At 44.0% G+C, this 20756-nt stretch overlaps 2 protein-coding genes across 3 annotated transcripts in view; both read right to left on the bottom strand.

Annotated features, from left to right (window-relative positions):
* Positions 1-15418, bottom strand: part of HYAL3 (hyaluronidase 3) — a 31646-nt gene extending 16228 nt beyond the window's left edge. Inside the window, exon 1 of the mRNA XM_060240037.1 lies at positions 15188-15418. The gene's annotated coding sequence lies outside the window, so the exon portion shown is untranslated. The remainder of the gene's footprint in view (positions 1-15187) is intronic.
* Positions 6384-20161, bottom strand: NAA80 (N-alpha-acetyltransferase 80, NatH catalytic subunit). 2 transcript variants are annotated; one of them, XM_060240038.1, is made up of 2 exons: positions 20040-20161; positions 6384-7802 (listed from the first exon to the last, which is right to left on the bottom strand). In XM_060240038.1, the coding sequence occupies exon 2, from the start codon at positions 7792-7794 to the stop codon at positions 6751-6753; it is 1044 nt and encodes a 347-aa protein (XP_060096021.1). In that variant the 5' UTR covers positions 7795-7802; positions 20040-20161; the 3' UTR covers positions 6384-6750. The 2 variants fall into 2 exon arrangements, with proteins under 2 accessions (XP_060096021.1, XP_060096022.1); XM_060240039.1 differs by having other exon boundaries at positions 6384-7859; positions 20040-20092.
* Positions 20162-20756: the final 595 nt, after the last annotated feature.

Here is a 20756-nt window from a genome sequence, read left to right as displayed (position 1 = left end):
AGCTTTCAGTTTATTAAAATTTATTGTAAGGATTCCTGCCTCAACACTCTCTGTTGACTGCTGAATAAAGGCCCACAACACTTTTCTAGGGTCTGATCAGCCATAGGCCTTCCCTCTCCTAGTACTACAGCAACAATCCAAATTGCCTCCTCCCCTCATGGCTGCTTTTTAAATGTTAAGAAAGACACTGGGTGATCTCAGTGAGCTTGACTGGACAATCCACATTTTGGCCAGGCCATGGGACCCAGGTTAAGACAATCATATGCCCATCCCTTTTGTGTAGGGAATGACAGCCACCCTGCACTGAATTGGTGCACTGGGTGTGTTTAGCTGGGGGAGGGGTATTAGGCTAACAGATACCCTAGAACCACCTCCCAAAATATACAACAAAGACTTGTTATTAGCTGCCAAAAACCATTTTGTTTGGCCTTACTCCATCTTGGATTTTCCTGTCTGCTTCCAGGCCACACTCTGGCTTACTCCTAAATCAGGCATGACTGGCACTTATAGTTTGAGAGAACTGGAGGTGAAAGATGATAAGAGATGTCTTTTTTCCCAATGTGCCCTTTGCAGGGGCACATAGGGGCACATAGGAGGTCTTACAGTTGTGTTGCTCAATAGACAGAGAGGTTGCTGCTTCCTGCTAGGCAGTCAAAGCCATCTTGCTGTTCATGTCTCAGTGGCCATGATGGGAAATGAAAAATTATATGCAGGGGAAAATACAGTACAGGTAGTATAGGTGAGATCTAAGAGAAATTTGAATGACCAGGCTGATTCAGATTGCTAAGGTTGTTGTCCCCTTGGATGACTGCCAGGATACCAGCCAGATATTGTGGGGAAAATAATACTACAAATGAGGAGGGGTTGCTCGATCCCCATCGTCCCAAACCCTGAGACTCAGTGGGTGAGGCCTGATGATATCATGGGCGAGGTGCAATGAAGTCACATGGTGAGACCTAATGACAGCACATTGAATATTAGTGTTATTGAAAACAAGGGAAAGATTTGTATGATCTGAAGAGTAATCAGATAAGTGGGGAGAAATGTATAAACATATTTTAGTCAGTTCAGCAAACAATATAAGGAGGAATGGCCTGAAATTAATGTTTAGGTAGCATTTTATCCCTATTAAAGTAGCAAAAAACTAATTCTACCAAAAAGATTAATTCTACCAAATATTGTGAACTTGCCCTGCTACAAAGCAATTCCGGAAGAGAATGTTTTAAGCATAGAGAATTGTTATTTGTGGACTATTGGTTTTTGTAATTTATTATTCAATAAATCTTTTAAAAATAATTTTTAAAAGAATGGCAGTATTACTGGAAGTACTTCCACACACTGTGAGGTATTGTGCCATATGGTCTCTGTTAATGTGTGCAGTTAGATGCATGTGTGGCTTCATCACACTTTTAAAAAGCATAAAATACAGTTCAGCAGCTGCTGCTGAAACATTGCCTTCCATTTCTAATTTACAGGCCTTTTTTTGAGCCGTAACGCCGGTTCTGGCTGGCTCAGGCAGCATTGTGGCTGCCTTAGCCAGTGTTCCAGCTCAGACCTAGCAGCATGGCGTCCTCTGGGCTCCCCACTGGCCGGCCAGGGTCAGGGGGCACAGCCGCACTTGCACGGTATCCTCCAGGCTCCCTGCTGGCCAGCTGGGGTCAGGGGGCCCAGCCACGCTTCAGCAGCATCATGCTGGCTCTCCGCTTGCCAGCCAAGCTCTGGGAGCCGAGCTGCACTTTCACAGTGTCCCCTTGGCTCCCCGCTCACCAGTCAGGCTCTGGGGGCTGAACAGTGCTGACTGGTGGCCTCCCGAGGCCAGCTGGACGTCTGGGCTTGTGGGGCTAAGCCATGCTGCGCCGTGGCTTCCCGGGGGCCCAGCTGGCTGGGAGGCTTTTGGAGCCGTGTTGCGGCAGTGGGATTGTTGCTGTCCAGGGTTCCCTGAGTCAGCATGGCAGTTTAGGTAAGTTTGTTGAAGCTCCTCCACCCCACCTGCATGAAATCCTTGCATGCTCCCATCCCCTTTATTTCCATTTCTTTTCCTTCTTTCTTTTCATTTCTCCCCTCCCCTTCCTTTCTTCTTTCTCCCTATTTCCTTTATTTTCCACTCCCCCCCCTCTTTCTGTCAGTCAGTCTTTCCCCCTGTCTATTAACTCTTTCTTTCTTTCCTTCCTTCCCTGAGTGGTGGGCATTGTCTTCTGAAGAACTGCTGCTGGGATATGTGGGTGCCTTTAAAGGTCTGGTGGAAGCAGCTGGAGCTTCTGCAGCGAGGGAGGGAGGGGTGACAGGTGGGGTAGCCTGCTATCACTAGTTCCACTTGCACTTGATTATCTCAGCTGGTGTGGCCCAATATGCTAATGAGTGTGTGGCCTAATATGCTAATGAGTTAATATGCTAATATTAGGTGGTGTGGTCTAATATGCTAATGAGTTCCTGCTGAGCTTCTTCTACAAAAAAACCCCTGCTAATTTATATATGTAGTAGGTACCACAAGAAGGCAGATATAGCAGTTTTACAAGGAGCCATCAAGTGTATGCACAAGGTGATGGATTTCAACTAGTACGTAGTCGAGAACGACCCTCAAACCTTGCCTCAAGGTGAAATGAGTACTGGTACCCCTAGGCATGATATGAGTGTCATAAATCAACTTAAAACAGGGAGGGGGATGCAAATGCAATATATTTAAAGGTTACTTAACTTACTAGTTTATACTGATCTTGATTTTAAGTCCCAACTTGCCAATCAGGCCCAATATTTAGGATGACTACTGATATTCAATTTACAACACTCACAATATAGCTTAATTTGAATGAATAATGTTCGCATTAGCTAGACAGAGGCATGCACTCCTTCTGAATTGGCTCAATGTTTCATAATATAACTTTTTCATAATTTCATAATTTTGCAGGGCGTGGGATGCTTTCCACAGAAGTTAGAAATTTCATGATTACACAAAGGCTAACGAATCACTTCCTGCACTCATAATAGTAAAGTGCTCACAGGTAAATTTCTTATTAATAATTAAGAGCGAGTAGACAGACCAGGGTGAATTAAATTCAATGTCTCTGTGTTTATAACCGGAAAAGTACAGTGATTAAAATATTTTTGGTTGAACTAATATCTAATGAGGCACGCCTTAACCAATGTATCTTTGTGTACAGTTGTCATTACATTATCATTTCACAACCTTTCAATTATGTTGTTGATAACAGCATTGCTGGAATCCATTCAAAATTTCCATTGTGTATGTAATAATGTTCCTCAACTAGTAGTCCTAATAAACTCTGTTAAACTGTGGCTGAAAATTACTTCAGGTTGGCTGAGAATTATTGCACAATAGCTGTGACTGAGAATTACTGCACAAATCCTGTCTGGCAAGCATTTATCAGAAATAGTATGTAGCTTCTAAATTTCCAAGCAACAACTGCTCTTGAAGGGAATATGTGCACACAAAACACTTTTCTTCTATGATACATGGATATTTCGATCCGTTGAAAATGAGCTCATTCTACTGTTGCACTTCTAATCTTGCACCATAAATTGGCCAAATGGAACTGAAGATACATGGCAACATGTTTACCAGTTTGTGGTCTGGCATCTCTGATATGCAAACACATTTAATGCAAACCATACTTATTTCTTTAGAAATGTCATATGTGCCACCTTTCCAGAACCTGCTGGTGACAGATGGATCAGACCAATATCCTCATTCCAGCAGCGGACAGTTGGATGCTACAGAGAAGTAAAAAAAGCAGGGCCCACAGACAGCAGCCATCACTCACCTGCTGACCACGCATCAACATCTGACAATCACAGGTGTTCTGCTTTTGAATGCAGAGGGGCCTATTCAACTCTGATGGCTAACAGCCAAAGCCTTTTTTATCTTCTGCAAGTCTGTTCAACCCCCTTTTAAGCCCTTTCAGTGGGCAGTTACATTTTATGGCAGTGAGTTCCACAAGCACGCTGTATGAAGCAGTGCCTTTTGTCTATCCTGAATCTACTGCCGAGAAGTGTCAAAGTATTATGGGGAAAAATTTCTCCATTTTTCCTACATGGCAGAATTTTGCATACCTTTGTCATGTCTCTTCTCAGTCTTTTTTTCCCCCTGATCTAAAAGATTCCAGGCCTCACAGGACAGGGGGATCCAACCCTGTAATTATTTTGGTTGCCCTTGTCTGCACTTTTTCTGCCTCTTTCATATACAGCAAACAACTGAACATAGCATTCCAAATGTGGCCATACTAGTGATATTTACAGGGTTGCCAAGTCTAACTCAGAAAATATTTGGGGGTGGGGGACTTTCCCATTCTCTAAAATGAATAAATAAAAATGCATCAGTGCAGTTCTCCTGAATACAGTCTTCATTTCTTCAACCCCCCAGCAGCTGATTGCACTACTCTCTCTCTCTCACACACACAAGGAAGCCACTCTGTGGTCTCACTAGGGCAATTTACTCACCATGGGTGTTGTTGACTGCTCTATACTCAACCCAATTTGTCAGACTAAGACAGGGAAACCAGAGGTTACTATTTTAGTGTGCAAATAGCTTCTTAGAGAGCCAGTTTGGTGTAGTGGTTAAGTGAGCGGACTCTTATCTGGGAGAACCAGGTTTGATTCCCCATTCCTCCACTTGCAACTGCTGGAATGGCCTTGGGTTAGCCATAGCTCTTGTAGGAATTGTCCTTGAAAGAGCAGCTTCTGGGAGAGCTCTCTCAGCCCCACCCACTTCACAGGGTGTCTGATGTGGGGGAAGGAGATAAAGGAGATTATAAGCCACTCTGAGACTCTAAGATTCAGAGAGAAGGGTGGGGTATAGATCTGCTGTCTTCTTCTGCTGCTGGGGCTCTAAAACAAACAGAGGTTCTGGGCTCCCTCCCTTCCAACAGACACATTGTTCCGCCGGCTCGCCCCGCCTCCACTCAGCTTGGCTCAAAGATTTAAAGGCACACACAGCTTTCTAGAAGCAAGCTGTTCCCAGTATCTTCTTAAGCCTTCCAAGGTTTGAAGGCACATGGTGGCTGTTGGGGCAGGGCTCCCCCCCGCCAGCCAGCTGACTGGGGATGGGAAAGAGCCTGTCAAACCAGATCCCCCACTGGGACCTGGGGATTGGCAAGCCTAGATATTCATAAATGGAGAGTTGTGACAGTCAAAGAAGTTTATGAAACAGTCGGGCTCAAGCCTTGAAGCTGATTCTAAGGAAGAAAAACAGGTTAGCTATCAAAATGGGGCAGTTTTACTTTTAATCTCTTTCCTGGTGATCTGTAACAAGAAATTTGCTTTTATAGTGCCTGCATATTATCTGTAGCACACTGCTACAAAATTTTTGCTACCACAAGTCTGCAGTCTTTTTCTTGGTCTACCTCTACCAGTTCAAACCCCATCACAATATATGCGAAACTTGACATTCCCCCCAAATGCTTTGCACTTTCAGTGATTTTCATCTGCCATTTCATTGCCCACTCATGCATTTGGAGAAGTTGTTTTGAAGCTGTTTTCAACTTCCTGAACAACTGAGCATCAGATGCAAACTTTGCTGCTTCACTATTAACCCCTACTTCCATATATGAAGAAATTAAATAGCCCCAGTCCCAACACAGATCCCCAAAACCCCTCTTCACTGCAAAACTGTTCACTTATTCCTGTTTCCTTTTTTTGAAATCACTTACTAATTCATGAAAGGGTCTGTTTATTCAAACCTTGTCAAACACTTTTTGGAAGTCCAGTTATGTCTACTACGTAACCTCTGTCTCCATGCTTGCTGACACAGTTAAGTCTAAGTGGTTGACGAGGCAGAATTTTGCTTTACAGAAGCCATCCTGATACCTCTTCAGCAAGTCTTGTTCTTCTAGATGTTTAACAATTCTGTCTTAAATAACACATTTTTTGAAGGCAAAGAATTAATAGTGGTGTCAGTTTAGAAGTGGATACATTTATGAAGGTCAGGCTTGCTTTAACACTATCCCATAAAGCCACATTTTTTTTTGATTCTCCCACTTTCACATACAGACAAGGGATTTCTTCTAACAGAGGGGAAGCCAATGCCATTCATCTGCATTCTTGTCTCCTTGTACACCTGCATTAATATTGTGGGCCCTGAAATGTGTATGTTTGTGTGCCCACTGCTGATTCTGTGGAACTCTTGTGATGTTATTTGTTTGTTATTTATCATCCTTTTATGTTATTTACAGCCTTTCTTACTGAGATTCAAGGCAGATTACACATGGCATGTCAATGCAATCAACAAGGTCAGACAAGTAATAAGCAATGTAATAGGACTGGAATTGGAGAGATCCGAAACATACCGAAATCTGAACAAAGCATAAATATTAAGCATGACATGTTAAACAAGCCATAAATGGTATTACGTAAGTAAAAATACAACGCACTGAGAACAAGAGGTGATTTGTTTATTGGTAGAAGAAAATCAGATATAGTCAAAGCAATCTGCCGATTCCTTTTAGCTCATCCATTTGGCTAAGGCAACATCCATTGAGATACAGTGGAAATTATGTGTGATAAGCTTTCAAATATATTTCAGCTATATGGATATCTGACTTTTTTTGTTCCTCATATGGCTTCACTCTGGGCTCTTCTCTAAAAAGAATTCTGAGATCAAATTTGTTGGCTTCCTAGTTCAGAAATGGCTCTTAGTCATCTGATTTCATAAGATCCAAACCAGGCTTTCTTCCAAAGTATCTTCCCTCCTCCAATTATCATCCTTCATCTTCATCACACTGGCACATGAAGGAAAGATTAAATGTCTTTCACCATCCAAAATATGGGCTGCCCTTTGACGTCGTGATATGGTGTTTCTAGAAACAGCTGATTCTGGCTTTTGCCCTCTGGTGGGCAAGAGGCAGCAGTTTTAAAGGAACATGGAAGGCCTGGCAAATGGGTCACTGGTGAAAGCTCAGAAGAGGGAGGAGGTGGTGGTGGTGGTGGTGGTGGTGGTGGAGGAGGAGGGGGTGGGAGGGTTGTGGCACTAGAGGAATTCGCAAAAAGAGGCACAGAGGGTGGCTGGGATGGCTGAACTGTAGCATTAATGGGTTGGGACAAGGAACTGTTGGAAGAAGCTGCTAGCTGGGAAGAGGGAGAAATGGCAACATTTATTGAGTCAGTAGAGCAAGCAGGATACAGTGGAGGAGGTGGTGGGGGTGGAGCTACTGAGGAGAAAGAGGGGGCAGAAGGGGGTAACGGATGGACATTTGATCCAGCTTTGCTACCACAGGATGCACCTGGATTGTTTTTCCCAGATCCTGCAGGAAGCTCCCTTCCATGCTGAGGAGGAGAGAAGGTCTCTAAAAACTTCAAAGGGACGAGGGAATTCACAAATCCTGCACACTGAACAGGCTTAGACAACGTATAGCCTAAGTGGGCGTAGAAATGCTGCTTGTCATGGGTGGTGAGGTGCAGACGACTGTAGCCACGGGCCTCAGCATAACTTTCAATGGCTTCCATCAGTTTTCTCCCGTAACCTTTTCCACGAATAGCTTTGGAGACCACAACAGTCTCCACAAATAAGCTTTTAGGGTGACCAACCACATGAGATAGCCTGGCATGCCCCAGGAGCTGGCACTGGTTCTTGGCCAGTTTCCCTTCAGCAACTTCCTCCTCGGCCCTTGGAGTTCTAATCAGCACCAGGCACATGGGAAAGTCATTGGTGGATCTCTGCAGCGAGTGGATGCGGGAAGTCCTGCTCCTTTTCCACTCTTCATTGATGAGGTCAGCACAGGATTCCAGAAGATCAGGCCTTTGGTGAAGGGGGACCACTGTGAGCATCTCTGAAACGGAGCCCATTCTTCTCACTATCAGGAGACCAAGCAGCAAAACTTTACAAGTGATGTAGAAAGCTTGGCATGCTCCTAAAAGCACAAAGACAATGAGATGCCCTTGCATGCACAATCAGATCCAGGAAAGCTAACCTTCTCAGTACACCTTACCTGGCCTGGATCAGTCCCAAATAGGAACATCTGCAGCAGCCTCCATAATCAGCCCAATGCATGGAATAGAGACCTCCTTCCCACAATGGAAAGTCATTTAGCATACACAGGTGGTTGAAGAGGCCACTAAATCATTTCACTTGTTGCCTACTCACCACCACCCAGATGTTGAGATACCTTGTTTGTGCCATGGTTTTAACAAAGGACAGCACCAGTTCAAACCACATGTAGCAGATATGTAGCAGATATGTATTATCAGCTCTGATGACATTTAGGAACCACTAAGCCAATAATTTTGGAGATTTGCTTGAAACTGAATTGTCTTGTTTTTCTGGACAAGTTAAATAATCATGTAGTTTCTGGTTGGGATGGAACTAAGCTACACATAAGTGCAGAATAACTTCTTGAGTAATCCCTACAGAAGTACATAACATGGTTATTATGTTCATGCACATGTAGCAAGCCTGAAGATGACACCACCCATGCCCAATGTAAAGATGGGTAATGGAAGATGACTCCACCCATGTCCCAAATTCTTTTGATTTCTAATCCTGAGAACAAGAAACATTAGCCAACAGAAAAGAGAGTTAGAATACTTGGAATTCTGCCATCAGACCTATATTCTATTCAACAGGTAACTTCCTGGACAGTCTGGTGGTAGCACATAAAATAGATCTCAGAGTACTCCAGCTGAATGTCTAAATTTAGTTTTCTCCTCCTCCACCTTTCTGCAACAGCCGGCTGGGAACCTGACCCAAATCCCCTTTATTTAGTATAAAATTTTAGATGTAGGGTGTTTTGAAGTGACCAGATGGCTGGTGGACCACCTCCTTCCCAATTATGGCGTGCCAGCTAAATATGATATTAGAATCATAGGCATAAAGTATGTGGGGGCTGGGGGGCTGCAGCCCCCCCAGGATTTCCCACCTGGGGCTAAGCTCCCGCTGGGCAATCAACACAGGACTTGGGGCTTCAAAGGCATGAAAGGCTGTGTGTGATTTTCCCTCTGAGCTTCAAAGTCAGTGAATGACTTTATGAATGACTTAATGACTTTATAACCCAAGCTCAGCTCCTTAGAAATGCTAATTAAAGTCACAGCCCTCATATCCCAAACTAGCCGGATCTCATCAGAGTTTGGAAACTACACAGGAATGGCCATGGTTAGTGCTTGGAGGAAAGCTGAGCCTGCTGTGCAGAGGAAGACAGTGGCAAACCACTCCTGCTTGTCTCTTGCCTTGAAAGTCTCATGAGGTAAAAAAGATGATGAACCAATCAGCCTTGGATAGGGCAGCAATTGTCAAGATAATAGTGACACTCCATCCCCCTCCACTTTTAATGCACCAACAGTCAGACTGCAGGCTCTCTTTGGTGGACAGTGTTCCCTCTAAGCTGAGTTAGCGTGAGCTAGCTCACAGATTATTAGCCTCCAGCTCACACATTTTTGTCTTAGCTCAGTAAAAATGGCCCAAGAGCACAATAATTTATGCAGTAGCTCACAATTTTAATGCAAGTAGCTCACAACTTTAATGCCAGTAGCTCACAAAGTAGAGTTTTTGCTCACAAGACTCTGCAGCTTAGAGGGAACACTGTTGGTGGATTCAAAATACTTGCTTGGTTCCAATTTACATTTGGGGGGAAAGTGAGACTGAGTGTGGTCATGAAGATCAGAGGCCTTTAAGAATAAAATTTGAGGCCAGTGGCACCTTTAAGAACCAACCAAGTTTTATTCTTAGCATCAGCTTTTGTATGCATGTACACTGTTTCATTTAGATTGCACATACACTTATTTTATCGGACATGAGCCTTTTTTTTATATTAATCAATGATCTTATTTACTGTTTTAGTGTTGTTGGTTTTATGATGCGAGCCATCCTGAGCCCATTTTCTGGGTAGGGCAGGATATGTTGAATACATAAAATTAAATGAAATGAAAGTCTGATTTCTGAGTATAAGTGAAAATTGAATGATTTAGGTGTCAAGCCCCAGTATCAGCAGCAGCTGTAAACTGTAGCATATACTGAACCCAACATATAGTCAGTCAGTCAGTCACATTTTATTTGTATCCTGCCCTCCCCGACCAAGCGGCTCAGGGCGGCTAACAGCAAAAAAACCTCAATACATACATTATACAATAAATAACATTTAACTACAATTAATTAAAATCCATTAAAATTCTAAAAAACATTAGTACATTTAGTGCTATAATCGCTGGCAAGTTTACTTGGTAGTTTAGTAGTTTCAGCTGGTGAAGGCCGTTTGGAACAAGATGGTTTTGCAGGCCCTGCGGAACTGTTCAAAGTCCCGCAGGGCCCGCATTTCTTCTGGGAGCTGAGTCCACAGCTGTGGGGCCATAACAGGGAAAGCCCGAGTACGGGTACTCTGGAGTCTTACCTCCTTTGGCCCGGGGATAGTCAGCAGGTTCTTCCCTGCTGACCTCAGTGCTCTCTGGGGTTCATACGGGGAGAGACGGTCCCTAAGGTAGGCAGGTCCTCGGCCATATAGGGCTTTAAAGGTAATAACCAGCACTTTGTAACAAATCCAGTATATAACTGGTAGCCAGTGCAGTTCATGCAGCCCCGGCTGTATGTGCTCCCGCTTTGGGAGCCCCAGCAACAGTCTGGCAGCCGTGTTCAGCCCCTAGCTGCAGTTTCCAGGTTCGGCACAAAGGCATTACAGTAATCCAGTCTCGAGGTGACCATTGCGTGAATCACTGTTGCCAGGTCCCGACGCTCTAGGAAGGAAGCCAACTGCCTTGCCCACCTCAGATGAAAAAAGGCTGACTTGGCAGCGGCTGCTATCTGGGCTTCCATTAATAATGAAGGCTCCAGTAGAACTCCCAGGCTTCTGACCCGGCGCGCCGCTTTCAGTGGCGCCCCGTCAAAGACCGGGAGAGGTATTTCCCCTCCCAGAGCGCCCCGACCTAAGCAAAGGACCTCTGTCTTCGCCGGATTCAGTTTCAGCCCACTCAGCCTTAACCAAGTTGCCACGGCCTGCAGTGCCAGGTCCAAGTTCTCTGGGGCGCAGCCAGGTCAGCCGTCCATTAGCAGATAGAGCTGGGTGTCATCTGCATACTGGTGACACCCAAGCCTGTTGGTGACAACCAGTTTGGTGCAGTAGTTAAGTGCCTGGACTCTTATCTGGGAGAACCGGGTTTGATTCCCCAGTCCTCCACTTGCAGCTGCTGGAATGGCCTTAGGTCAATCATCACTTTTGTAGGAGTTGTCCCTGAAAGGGCAGCTGCTGTAAGAGCTCTCTTAGCCCAACCTACCTCACAGGGTTCTGTTGGGGGACGGGGGGAAGGTAAAGGAGATTGTGCTTCAGGGTCATCAGAAAACAGCAGGGGGAAGGGAAATGTACCCCTAAAGTTTTTCTGTATTGCCTTTTACTGTCAAATTTGTGACCAATAATTTGTCCTATGCACATGATATGTATATTTGCAGATCTTAAAGTGCCTATTCTAAAAGTGAATTTCAAAAACAGGACACAGCAAGAGACCTCTGAGATACCACTATAACCACTGGCCAACTCCCACCTTTTTCTGGGTTTGGCCTGGTCCATGGGGATTGTTTGGGAGGGGTGCTCCCTAAATTTATGGGGAGGGAGCTTCTCCATAAATTCAAAGGTAGCGATAATGGAGGCCCCTCCCTGTGATGTCACTGGCTCCTCCTTACGATGTCACTGGATCAAATGTCTCTGGCTGGGCCCCAGCCCCCCCTCTCCAGGAAATTGAAAAGTCTACGCCCCTGATTGGAATGTGTATTAATCAACAGCATGGCAAAACTGTGAGAGGTAGCTCACAGCAGAAAATCTGCAGAATTTTGCTCACAAGCATAAAGAAATACACATTATTTGCCACCCATGCAGTTGACATCTGTGGCCAACTTAAAGAACATTTTGTGTGTGTGAGGCAGAGTGAGAGAAGGTGTATCAGTGGCTGCACACACAGAACAGAGAAGTGGTCATGGGATTATTATTTCAACATAACTCTCGATCAAAATTCACCACTTCCTCAAGAGCTGATCAAGTGAACACTGACTCATGAAAGCTTATTGCCCAGAAAACTATGTTAGTGTTTAAGCTGCTACTGAACTCAAGTTTTGTTCTTCCACAGACTTAACATGGCTACTCATCAGAAACCATTTCCTCACTGATCTCCCAGGAATGGGTGTCACAGATTGAGCCACAAACATTTGTAACAATTAGGCCACAGGGTGAATTCTCATGTTACAATAATTACATTCTATCCTCCTGACTCCCAAGCTGTTTGTTGATGACACAATCTGAGCTGAGGGCTTTGAAAGGTCCAAAATGACACCAACAAGTCCAGTCATCACTCCTACCTCTCTCTGTACAGTCAATGAATTTCTGGGTGAGAGCAACAGTCACATGTACAAGTAACAGAAGGAGAAAGACCTCCCTTGTGAACATAATCCTATTGCTGTCCTCCACACATGCTTCACCAACCTAGGCGGCTGCTGCTTTCTTCTGTAATGAATACTGTATTCTTGCTATTCTTCTTCAAGCCCTTCACAGATCCATCCTCTGACACTTCCCCTCCTACTTTAATACACACCTTCTGACTACCCCTCCCTTTGCATTCTTTTCAAAAGAGCAGGTAGAGAAAGGGAAATTTGCATCTTCTTAATGGTCTTTTACTCAGAAGATTTCCTGGAAGGTAGACTAATTTTATTCCTTTGCTAGGATGCTCACATAAGCAAAAAAAAAAAAAAAAGCTGGACAAAGAAGTTAATAGCACCACCCTTTGCTGAAGGCATTTTAGTGAATACAAGGAAAGCGGTCCGATCCTGATCTCAGCAGAGCCAAACATTCACAAGGAGGGAACATGTATCACCATGCTTAAGGAAGCCTTTCTCCCTACTGTTCAGAAAGTTAGGAAGAATATTGGAGGAGAGACAGAAGAACCCCCTCTTCCTTGTCATTCTTGTTTGTCTCCATCTCTCCACCCTTAGCCCCCCCCCAAAAAAAACACCATGTATCCCAGCACCACCCAAGACATGGCAATGAGATTCTTCTTCTCAGAGTTCCTCAACTTCCTCTAACGAGCTGTAACTTCTAGCCTGTGGTGCAAATTCAGTCACAGTGTTCAGAATATGAAAGAATAGACCACTTCCTCCAATATGGGCTTGACGAGTTGAGGAATTTCTCACAGCACAGACATTGGTCTGGGGGCTTAATTACCTCAGGGCCCAATGCTGTAGGGTGAGTTCCATCACCCTTGCATCACTCCAGTGCTGAACACGAAGGGTGTTATATTTACAGCACTGGGCTATTTCTGCACACAACCACAGCAACGCCTGCTCGTATCTACCTATAGGAATGACGCATGGTACAATCCATTTCTGAAACTGTCCACCCTGCCAACCTTACACAACACAGCCAGCACTATGGCTTCTCTGAAACACTGTGCACCCAGTCAAAATCCCTAACAGTCTGCTGTTGCAGGAAAAGCCACACGTTTGTGGAAGGAAGTGTCAATACAAAGTTATCACAATAAAGGTTGACAGCAGCACAGCACCTGTCATGCTCCCTTGTCAGTCTAGACTGGAGGCAGCAAGGTCTACACCCCAGATCAGATATACCCCTCAATAGCAATTAATGTACATCTTTTCAGAAAATGGTGTCATTCCTAAGGAATAAACTCTTGGACCAATAATTCCAACCTCACAAAATATTTCTGTTTCCTTTGATGAATGCCAGCTATTCATACTCAGTACTATATAATTTGCAGTAATCCAACCCTAAAAAGTAGACTAATTTTATTATCCCAAAACTGACGGGGGGAGGGGAGGGAAACTGCAAATAATGGTTTGAATAAGGCTACCAAGACAGTTCATGGTAGAGGTGACCAGTTCTGAATTTATCAGTTCAGTTTATTCTCTTAAAACAGAACCATTTATCAGGATAATAGAACTGTAGCAACAGATACCCAACATCACTTTTAAGCCTGCCTTGAGCTGTTTGTACCATAAGTGAAAATTAAAACAAGGCAGAAAGCAGCACAGAGGCTGAGATTGTTCTCACCGATGTAGGTTTCTTATTTGATCAAAGATTTATTTAAAGCCTGGTTTAAAAACACTTATGTAAAGTGCTTATTACACTGACCTGCATTGCATAGGCTAGCCCAATTTCATCAGATCTCAGAAGCTAAGCAGAGTAAGACCTGGTTAGTATTTGGATGGGAAACCACCAAGGTAGTCCAGGGTTGCTATGTAGAGGAAGGCAATGACCAACTACCTCTGCTCGCCTCGCCTTGGAAACTCTACAGGCTTGCTGTAAATTGTCTGCGACATGACAATGTTTTACACTCACACACACAAAGTGCTTAACATTATACATTCAAGGACACGCACATGAAAGGCCCCAGGCACGAGCCCCAGTGAAATGAACAGGACATAGCTGCACCATGAATTGTGCCCAGAAGTATATACCCTACCTTGTCTGCACAATACAAAATTTTATTGGAGGGGGAATGAATCACACATGAATGGCATCTGCCATGTCACGCACAGACTCTTGAAAAAGCTTTCAAGTGGCAAGTAGGACAACAGAAAACAGCCTCAGGAAAAAAAAGATGAATAGCGCACTGCTAACTATTCATGGAATTCCAGGTAATGCGACAAAGGCACAGGTTCAGACACCCCCCCGCCCCCCGGAAAAAAAACAACTATCCTCACAATATTTAACTAACTATTCCAGACTCAGATGCCTACCTGATGAGATCTCATGGATCCTGCCTCTGGTCATAACCTGACAATGTGATCACAACCAACTCAAAACATACTCATCCAATTAACGAATATTAAAAAAAAACCCTCATACACTTACTCCCAACCATCCTGCTGCCTAGCAGCAAACATGTGTAGCAACTCATCAATAGGATTCTCTTTGCTCTATACACACACACACACTCTACAGATCCCAAAGAAGGCGAAAAGAAGAATCTCCATTTGACCACACCTCCTCCACTAGAACAACAGTGGCATGAAAAGATCCTTCCTTGTTCAATTGCTACCCATTCCTCTCAGATCAATCTCACACCACATGAATCAAGGCAAGTTCCAAATTTCAAATCCCCGGAGAGGCATCCAGATCCACCTGGCCCATTTCTCATCTCCCTTGCTTCCCAGTTTTGTTGTCCAAGTAAACTGTCCTAAAGGTAGAGAAGACATTTGCATTTCCTGCAAGATCCCTCTGTAAGACCCCCTGTGGATGACAGAAATATCAAATACCTGCAGTGAATGGGAGCAGCCAGCAATGTCGCTTCCCTTCTTGGAGGGCTTCTGCTTACAAGAAGAACCTCAGAGAAAATGCCAAGCTGCTTTCACAAGAACACGACAGGAAGCTGTACATGCTCCTGCAGTTCATTTCTTCTTTTAAAGAGTGCCCCGTGTGTTTGTTTGAATATGGGAAAAACCCAGGCCCTGGAATGTAAACTAGGGCTGAAGAGCCCAGTCCTGACACCAGTCAAAGGCTGGCTCCCTTCCCTACAGCAACAGACTGCCTACAGGGCTCTTTACTAAGACAGATGCCCTGAACCTCTACAACTTGCAAGTCAAAGGACAGGTGCAAGCAGCAAAGCTTCCAGTCACTCCTCTAGAGAGAAATGGCTTGATTCCAGTTCTCTACCAAGGTTGAAATAGCCCAGGAAGCAGGACAGAGAAGGCAGGTGAGCCAGAATGACTGCTTTTCTGTTTCTTAACTCCTCCCTGAGACATCCATCCCATGTTAGTCACGGAACAAAACAAAGCCACCTACGCTAAAGGCCTGTCATACCCAATTGGGTTAAAACACAATCTTCTATTCCTTCTTGACTCCTCACTTTGAACATGCATGTACCCTAATATCTTAGAGACCTGCTCCCAAATTGTTATTCTCCAGCAGTCATATGAATATAAAAGGGCACTGTATTAGCAGTAGACAAATATGCACATCCAAAGGGTGTGGCCATTGTCCATTCTAAATAGGGACCAAGACACTGGGATGGTGTTCTATCCAGTAGATAGAACCAGGATGTACATCCTGACAGGCTCTCCAGCCAGCTCAGGAAAGCTGTTGTTTATGAGGTCTTAGAGCACAGAGGCTTGTTCTTCTGGTACTGCCAGTGGCTATGCTGCCTCTCAGTATCAACACACAGTAGAACAGATGGAAGGGGGGGAACCCTGACCTCTCACAGGTAATGTGGGGACACACCTGTCACCAGCAACCATTCCTTGGCAAAAGCTCAAGATACATGGAAAGTGGAGGCCAGATTGGGGTGGATTGCCCATCAATAGGTAATAATGGTGTGTTTCTTGCCACCATTATGTGCCCAACACAGCTTTTCTTAGTCAGAAATTAAAAATACCAGTTTGGCTCTGTTCCTTCCAACTCTGCCTTCTCAGGTAGAACCAGGATCAGTATAACACAGAAACACATTCCTGCTATGAACACAGAAAGTATTTATATAAAGAGGGGCTTAAATAGCTGTGATTGCTATTTACTCATCATCATGTGAGAAACACAGCCCATCAAAAGTGAATTGTGACTGTGCCTTGATGAGACAAGTTAAGTCCTATTCCATTGTTTTCGATGGGGCTAGTGAATGTTTATTATGGCGGGCAGTCTTAACAAGGGGAAATTTTCCTTCCATCTAACTCCCTCTATTAGCACACATTCACTATCCCTTTGAAAAGTATTTATGTCTACATGTATGCTACTTATTATTGAGGCAGGGAGTAAGAAACCTCTTAGCAGGTGGTGCCACTTCAACACATATGTTGCCATATCGCCTTCTGTTAGTGCCCTTTTGTCTCACCTGTAACACTCTCTGATATATCCCTTGTGTCCAAAACCACATGATTATCCTGGACCACTGATTACTCAGATCTCTCACATTTCCAGTGTCTACCAAAACAGAGTTACATCCTTCTGAGGAAATTAACTTCAATAGACATAGAAGGGTGTAACTAGGCCTAGCATGGCACTTTTTTTCTTCCACAGTTATGACTGGGTAGCATTTCATATGTCTAACACTCAATGCACTAGAGAGTCAAGGAATAGTAATGCAGGTCAAGTCTTGGGTTTTTGCACCTGCTGCACGCCCTTCTGCACAGCTGAGCTCTTCCCTCAAGAGGCTCCCTTTAGAAACATCAGGATCAGCCAGCCAACAAATTTGCAACCACGTGTGGACGGTTTTCCAGTGGTTTCTGGAAGAAAGGCCCTCTTCTTCAGAAGATATTTAGTATACAAGCCAAACTGAGCAAACCACTGTCTACACCCAAGAGAGGAGATGTTTGATAGATCTGAGCTATAATTATTATCACCCAGGGAAACCCTACTGAAGTGTTTTCAGTCACAGAGAGGGCAGAGCCAAAGGTCAGTTCTCTGAATAGCACCACTCTGAGGAATGGTTACCACAATGTTTCTCACATCCCTCCCAAATACATGCTTAGCCTAGTTATATTAATTTTACTTTTTAAAATGTATACCCCATTGTCACCAGTTAAGCTTAATGAGGGGCTTAGAGTGTGCAGATGTACAGCCTCAGAAGTGTACATGATTAGGATACCCAGTAAAGAGAAAATTAAATTGCAGATGAGATCTCAGAAATTCAACTAAAATGCCACCTGCCTTAACCACACAACACAAGAGCTGCATCTACATGGAGGTTTTTCCTCTGTCTTGGCTTCCAAAGATCACTGTTTATTGGAGCATCTATATAATGTTGTCCTCTATTAATTCATTTTACAAGCTTTCTTTGTTCTCAGTATACCCTTTTAAAAATGTGATTTGGTACAACCAGAACTTGGTCCAAGTGCATTAGCAAGCTGGTTGGACAAAAAGGTGCAAATTTTCCTTTGTGGCCACCATTTTCCCCAGGTACTACCTGAGAGCTTCTAAAGAAATAGCAACTGGTGACTGCTATTTCACTATAGTACAATCAAATTACAATAATTTATTGCAATGATCTACTGGTTCATCTGAATTCCCAGCTTCCATTAAAAACAGTAAATCTATAGGTTTTTTAATTGCAGAATTATAAAGGCGAAAGTGTGTACTTCCCATTATGTCTCTGCAACAAAAAGGCTAAAGACTTACTTTTATCAAAATAAAAGCTAGGAATTTGAAGGGACTAGTAGATCATAGTTGCAGACTGCTTTAATATTACTGCACTAAAGCACAATAGTAATTACTATTTTTTTTTTTTGCTAGATACAAGTCCAGCAGTACCTTAGAGACCAACAGGACTCTTGGGGTATAAGCTTTCAAAAGTCAAAACTCCCTGCATCAAATCTATCTCTAAGGTGCTACTGGACTTGAATTTAGCTGTTCTACTGCAGTTTTAAGCCCTCAAAAGCTTTCCAGAGGCAAGGGGGGAGAGGGGGGATACAAGGAACATGGCAGCTGCTGGAGGAAAATACATACAAACCTGTGTGAATGTGCACTGCTTTGACAAGGAAACAGAATCCTTGCTAGGGAAGGGAAGGAAACATTCCTGAAAAGCAAAGACTGGTGAAGGCCCACACTAACACTCCCTTCCTTCCCATTCAAGGATGCTAGATATGGCCCCATAACTTGCCAGTGCACGGCATCCCTCTCTTTTTCTTCCTGGTTCTCTTTCCCAAAGGATGCTAATGGTTCTGCCACACAATCCATCTCTTTAGCGACCCAACATACAGATTTGAAGACTAGATTTAAAAGTTGCCTAATTTGCTCACCAGCTGTTCCTCAAAGCAGCAAGCAGTTCCTGAGACAAGGGAAGAAGGCATGGGGCACAACAATTGCACACTTCCATGTCTGCTTGCTGGAATATTCTACTTCAGTTCCATGAGGATGCCCTTTAAATGGATATAATCTGTGGCCCAAATTAAAGCGGATATTTTAAACTGCTACATTCTATTCCTTCTCTCCCCCCCCACCCCCCAAGAAGCTGACACTCCTGCTGTGTTTCCATTAACTGGCTCCTTTTCCACTAGATCACTCCTAAAACAGCAGTTAAACTGAACTGCTATGCAATTCAGTGAAGTGTTTCCCCTTTTCCTGTAGGTAATGGCAGTCATCTTCAGAAAGAGAAGTCACCAGCATTTCCCAGCATTCTCAGCATGCATGTAACATAGCTGCTGCAATGTGGCCCATATTTCTCAAAGAACAATTCTAAGAACACCTTAGAAACAGACTTAGTATGACTTTTACAAATTAAATATTTCAGCTGAAGTGGGCTGCAGTTCACAAAACTTTCTTTCATAATACCTTGAAGGTATCACAAAGCCCTTTGTTGTTTCTGTCACAACTGCTGCCTCTGGATGTCATTACCTTATTCCTCAATGGTGTGTATGCTCAAGGCCAGGAGTAGTTCAGCACTTGTCTACAAACATAACTCAGCAAGAGAGCAAAAACTGCGGGGGGGGGGTAGCCACTTTAGTCTATTGTGGCAAAATAAAACAGATGCCCTGTGGCGCTTTAAAGATGGCCATTTATTTCAAAATGAGCGTTTTCTCTGAAACGCATGATAAAATTAATGATAGTTTTTACAGTGCCACAGGACTTGCATTTTATTAAGGGAGCAAAAAGTCTTTCCAGGAAAGGTCTCAAGAGGGCAGCAAAGCATTTGTAATACAGCTGAAACTTGTCGTCTACCACTAATCTATAGAAATTTCAGATTTTTCCTCTCCACCCACCACTGCACTAGGGGAAATACCAAATCTGTCCTACACTTCACGGAATATATTATTGCTGCCCCCAGCCTAGTGATGCTATTCATTTGTACAACACCCGGGAGGAGCGATTTTTGCAATCGATCCCGCTTCTCGAGATCCCTTGGAGGTTTTCCCATCTTCTCTCTACTATCCGCAGAAGCTCCTCCCTTTTCACTCAAGACCACATCCTTTTATGGAGACGGTCTCCAGCTCTCTCTACAGCGTGGAGGAACATAGCTCTCCCCCCGCCCCGCTCCGAGAATACCACATCAGGAATCCTGACTTCTGCTGGTGGCTGCTTTAATCGGGAGTACCCCTTAAACAATCTCTCATCCAGACACATCAGTAACGCAAAACCAAGAGGGTCGGGGGGAGGTGGGAGAGGAAGAGTCCGAGAGATACCAACATGCTGCCAAACTGCAAGGACCTCCAGCAAGTCACTCCACTTTCGCAGCTGCCTTGGTTTGAGCGCATTACAAGCTTACCCCCCTCCGCAGGCACATTAAAGAGAGGGAAGAAAGGAAAGGTGCTCAGAGTCCTCTCCCGAACGCTACACCGCCGCCTAGTGGCCAGGAAGTTTCCGCTTAGAGGTTTGGTATGCTGGGGGCGGGCGGCGAAGAGCTTTCAGAGAACTTTTGCAGGAGCACTGCTCTTAATGTATATATATACCCTGATCTGACAGAAAAGTGCTGTCATTCTAAATTTTGCATAAAAGGAAACAAAACCACCGCCTATCTACACTGAGGTAACAAAGGTAAATGGAGTCTATGTGTCTCTTCTGCAAAGTGAAAAGGGTAAAGGTAGTCCCCCTGCACAAGCACCAGTTGTTTCCGAAGAGGGTGTGTTTCTTGAAGAGGGGGTGAATGTGCATGGGAAATCAGGAAGCAGAAACCAAGGTGATGCTATATGACCCAGTGCTTGAGGCCCAGAAAAATCAGAATGGCAGTGTGTGAATAACATTATGGGATCTGTTTTGCTTTAAAAGATCAGATTAACTGCTGACTTCTGTATTCAGAGAGGGCTTTTAAATTTTTTCTTCATGTCTCTATCCTATGCTTACTAATCTCCTAGAGCAGGGTTTCCCAAACTTTTCTTTCCTGTGCCCCGGTTATTTTTACACTTC

This window comes from Heteronotia binoei, chromosome 5 (genome assembly GCF_032191835.1).
Source record: "Heteronotia binoei isolate CCM8104 ecotype False Entrance Well chromosome 5, APGP_CSIRO_Hbin_v1, whole genome shotgun sequence".
NCBI lineage: Eukaryota > Metazoa > Chordata > Lepidosauria > Squamata > Gekkonidae > Heteronotia > Heteronotia binoei.
This window is presented reverse-complemented; position numbering and strand designations above follow the sequence as displayed.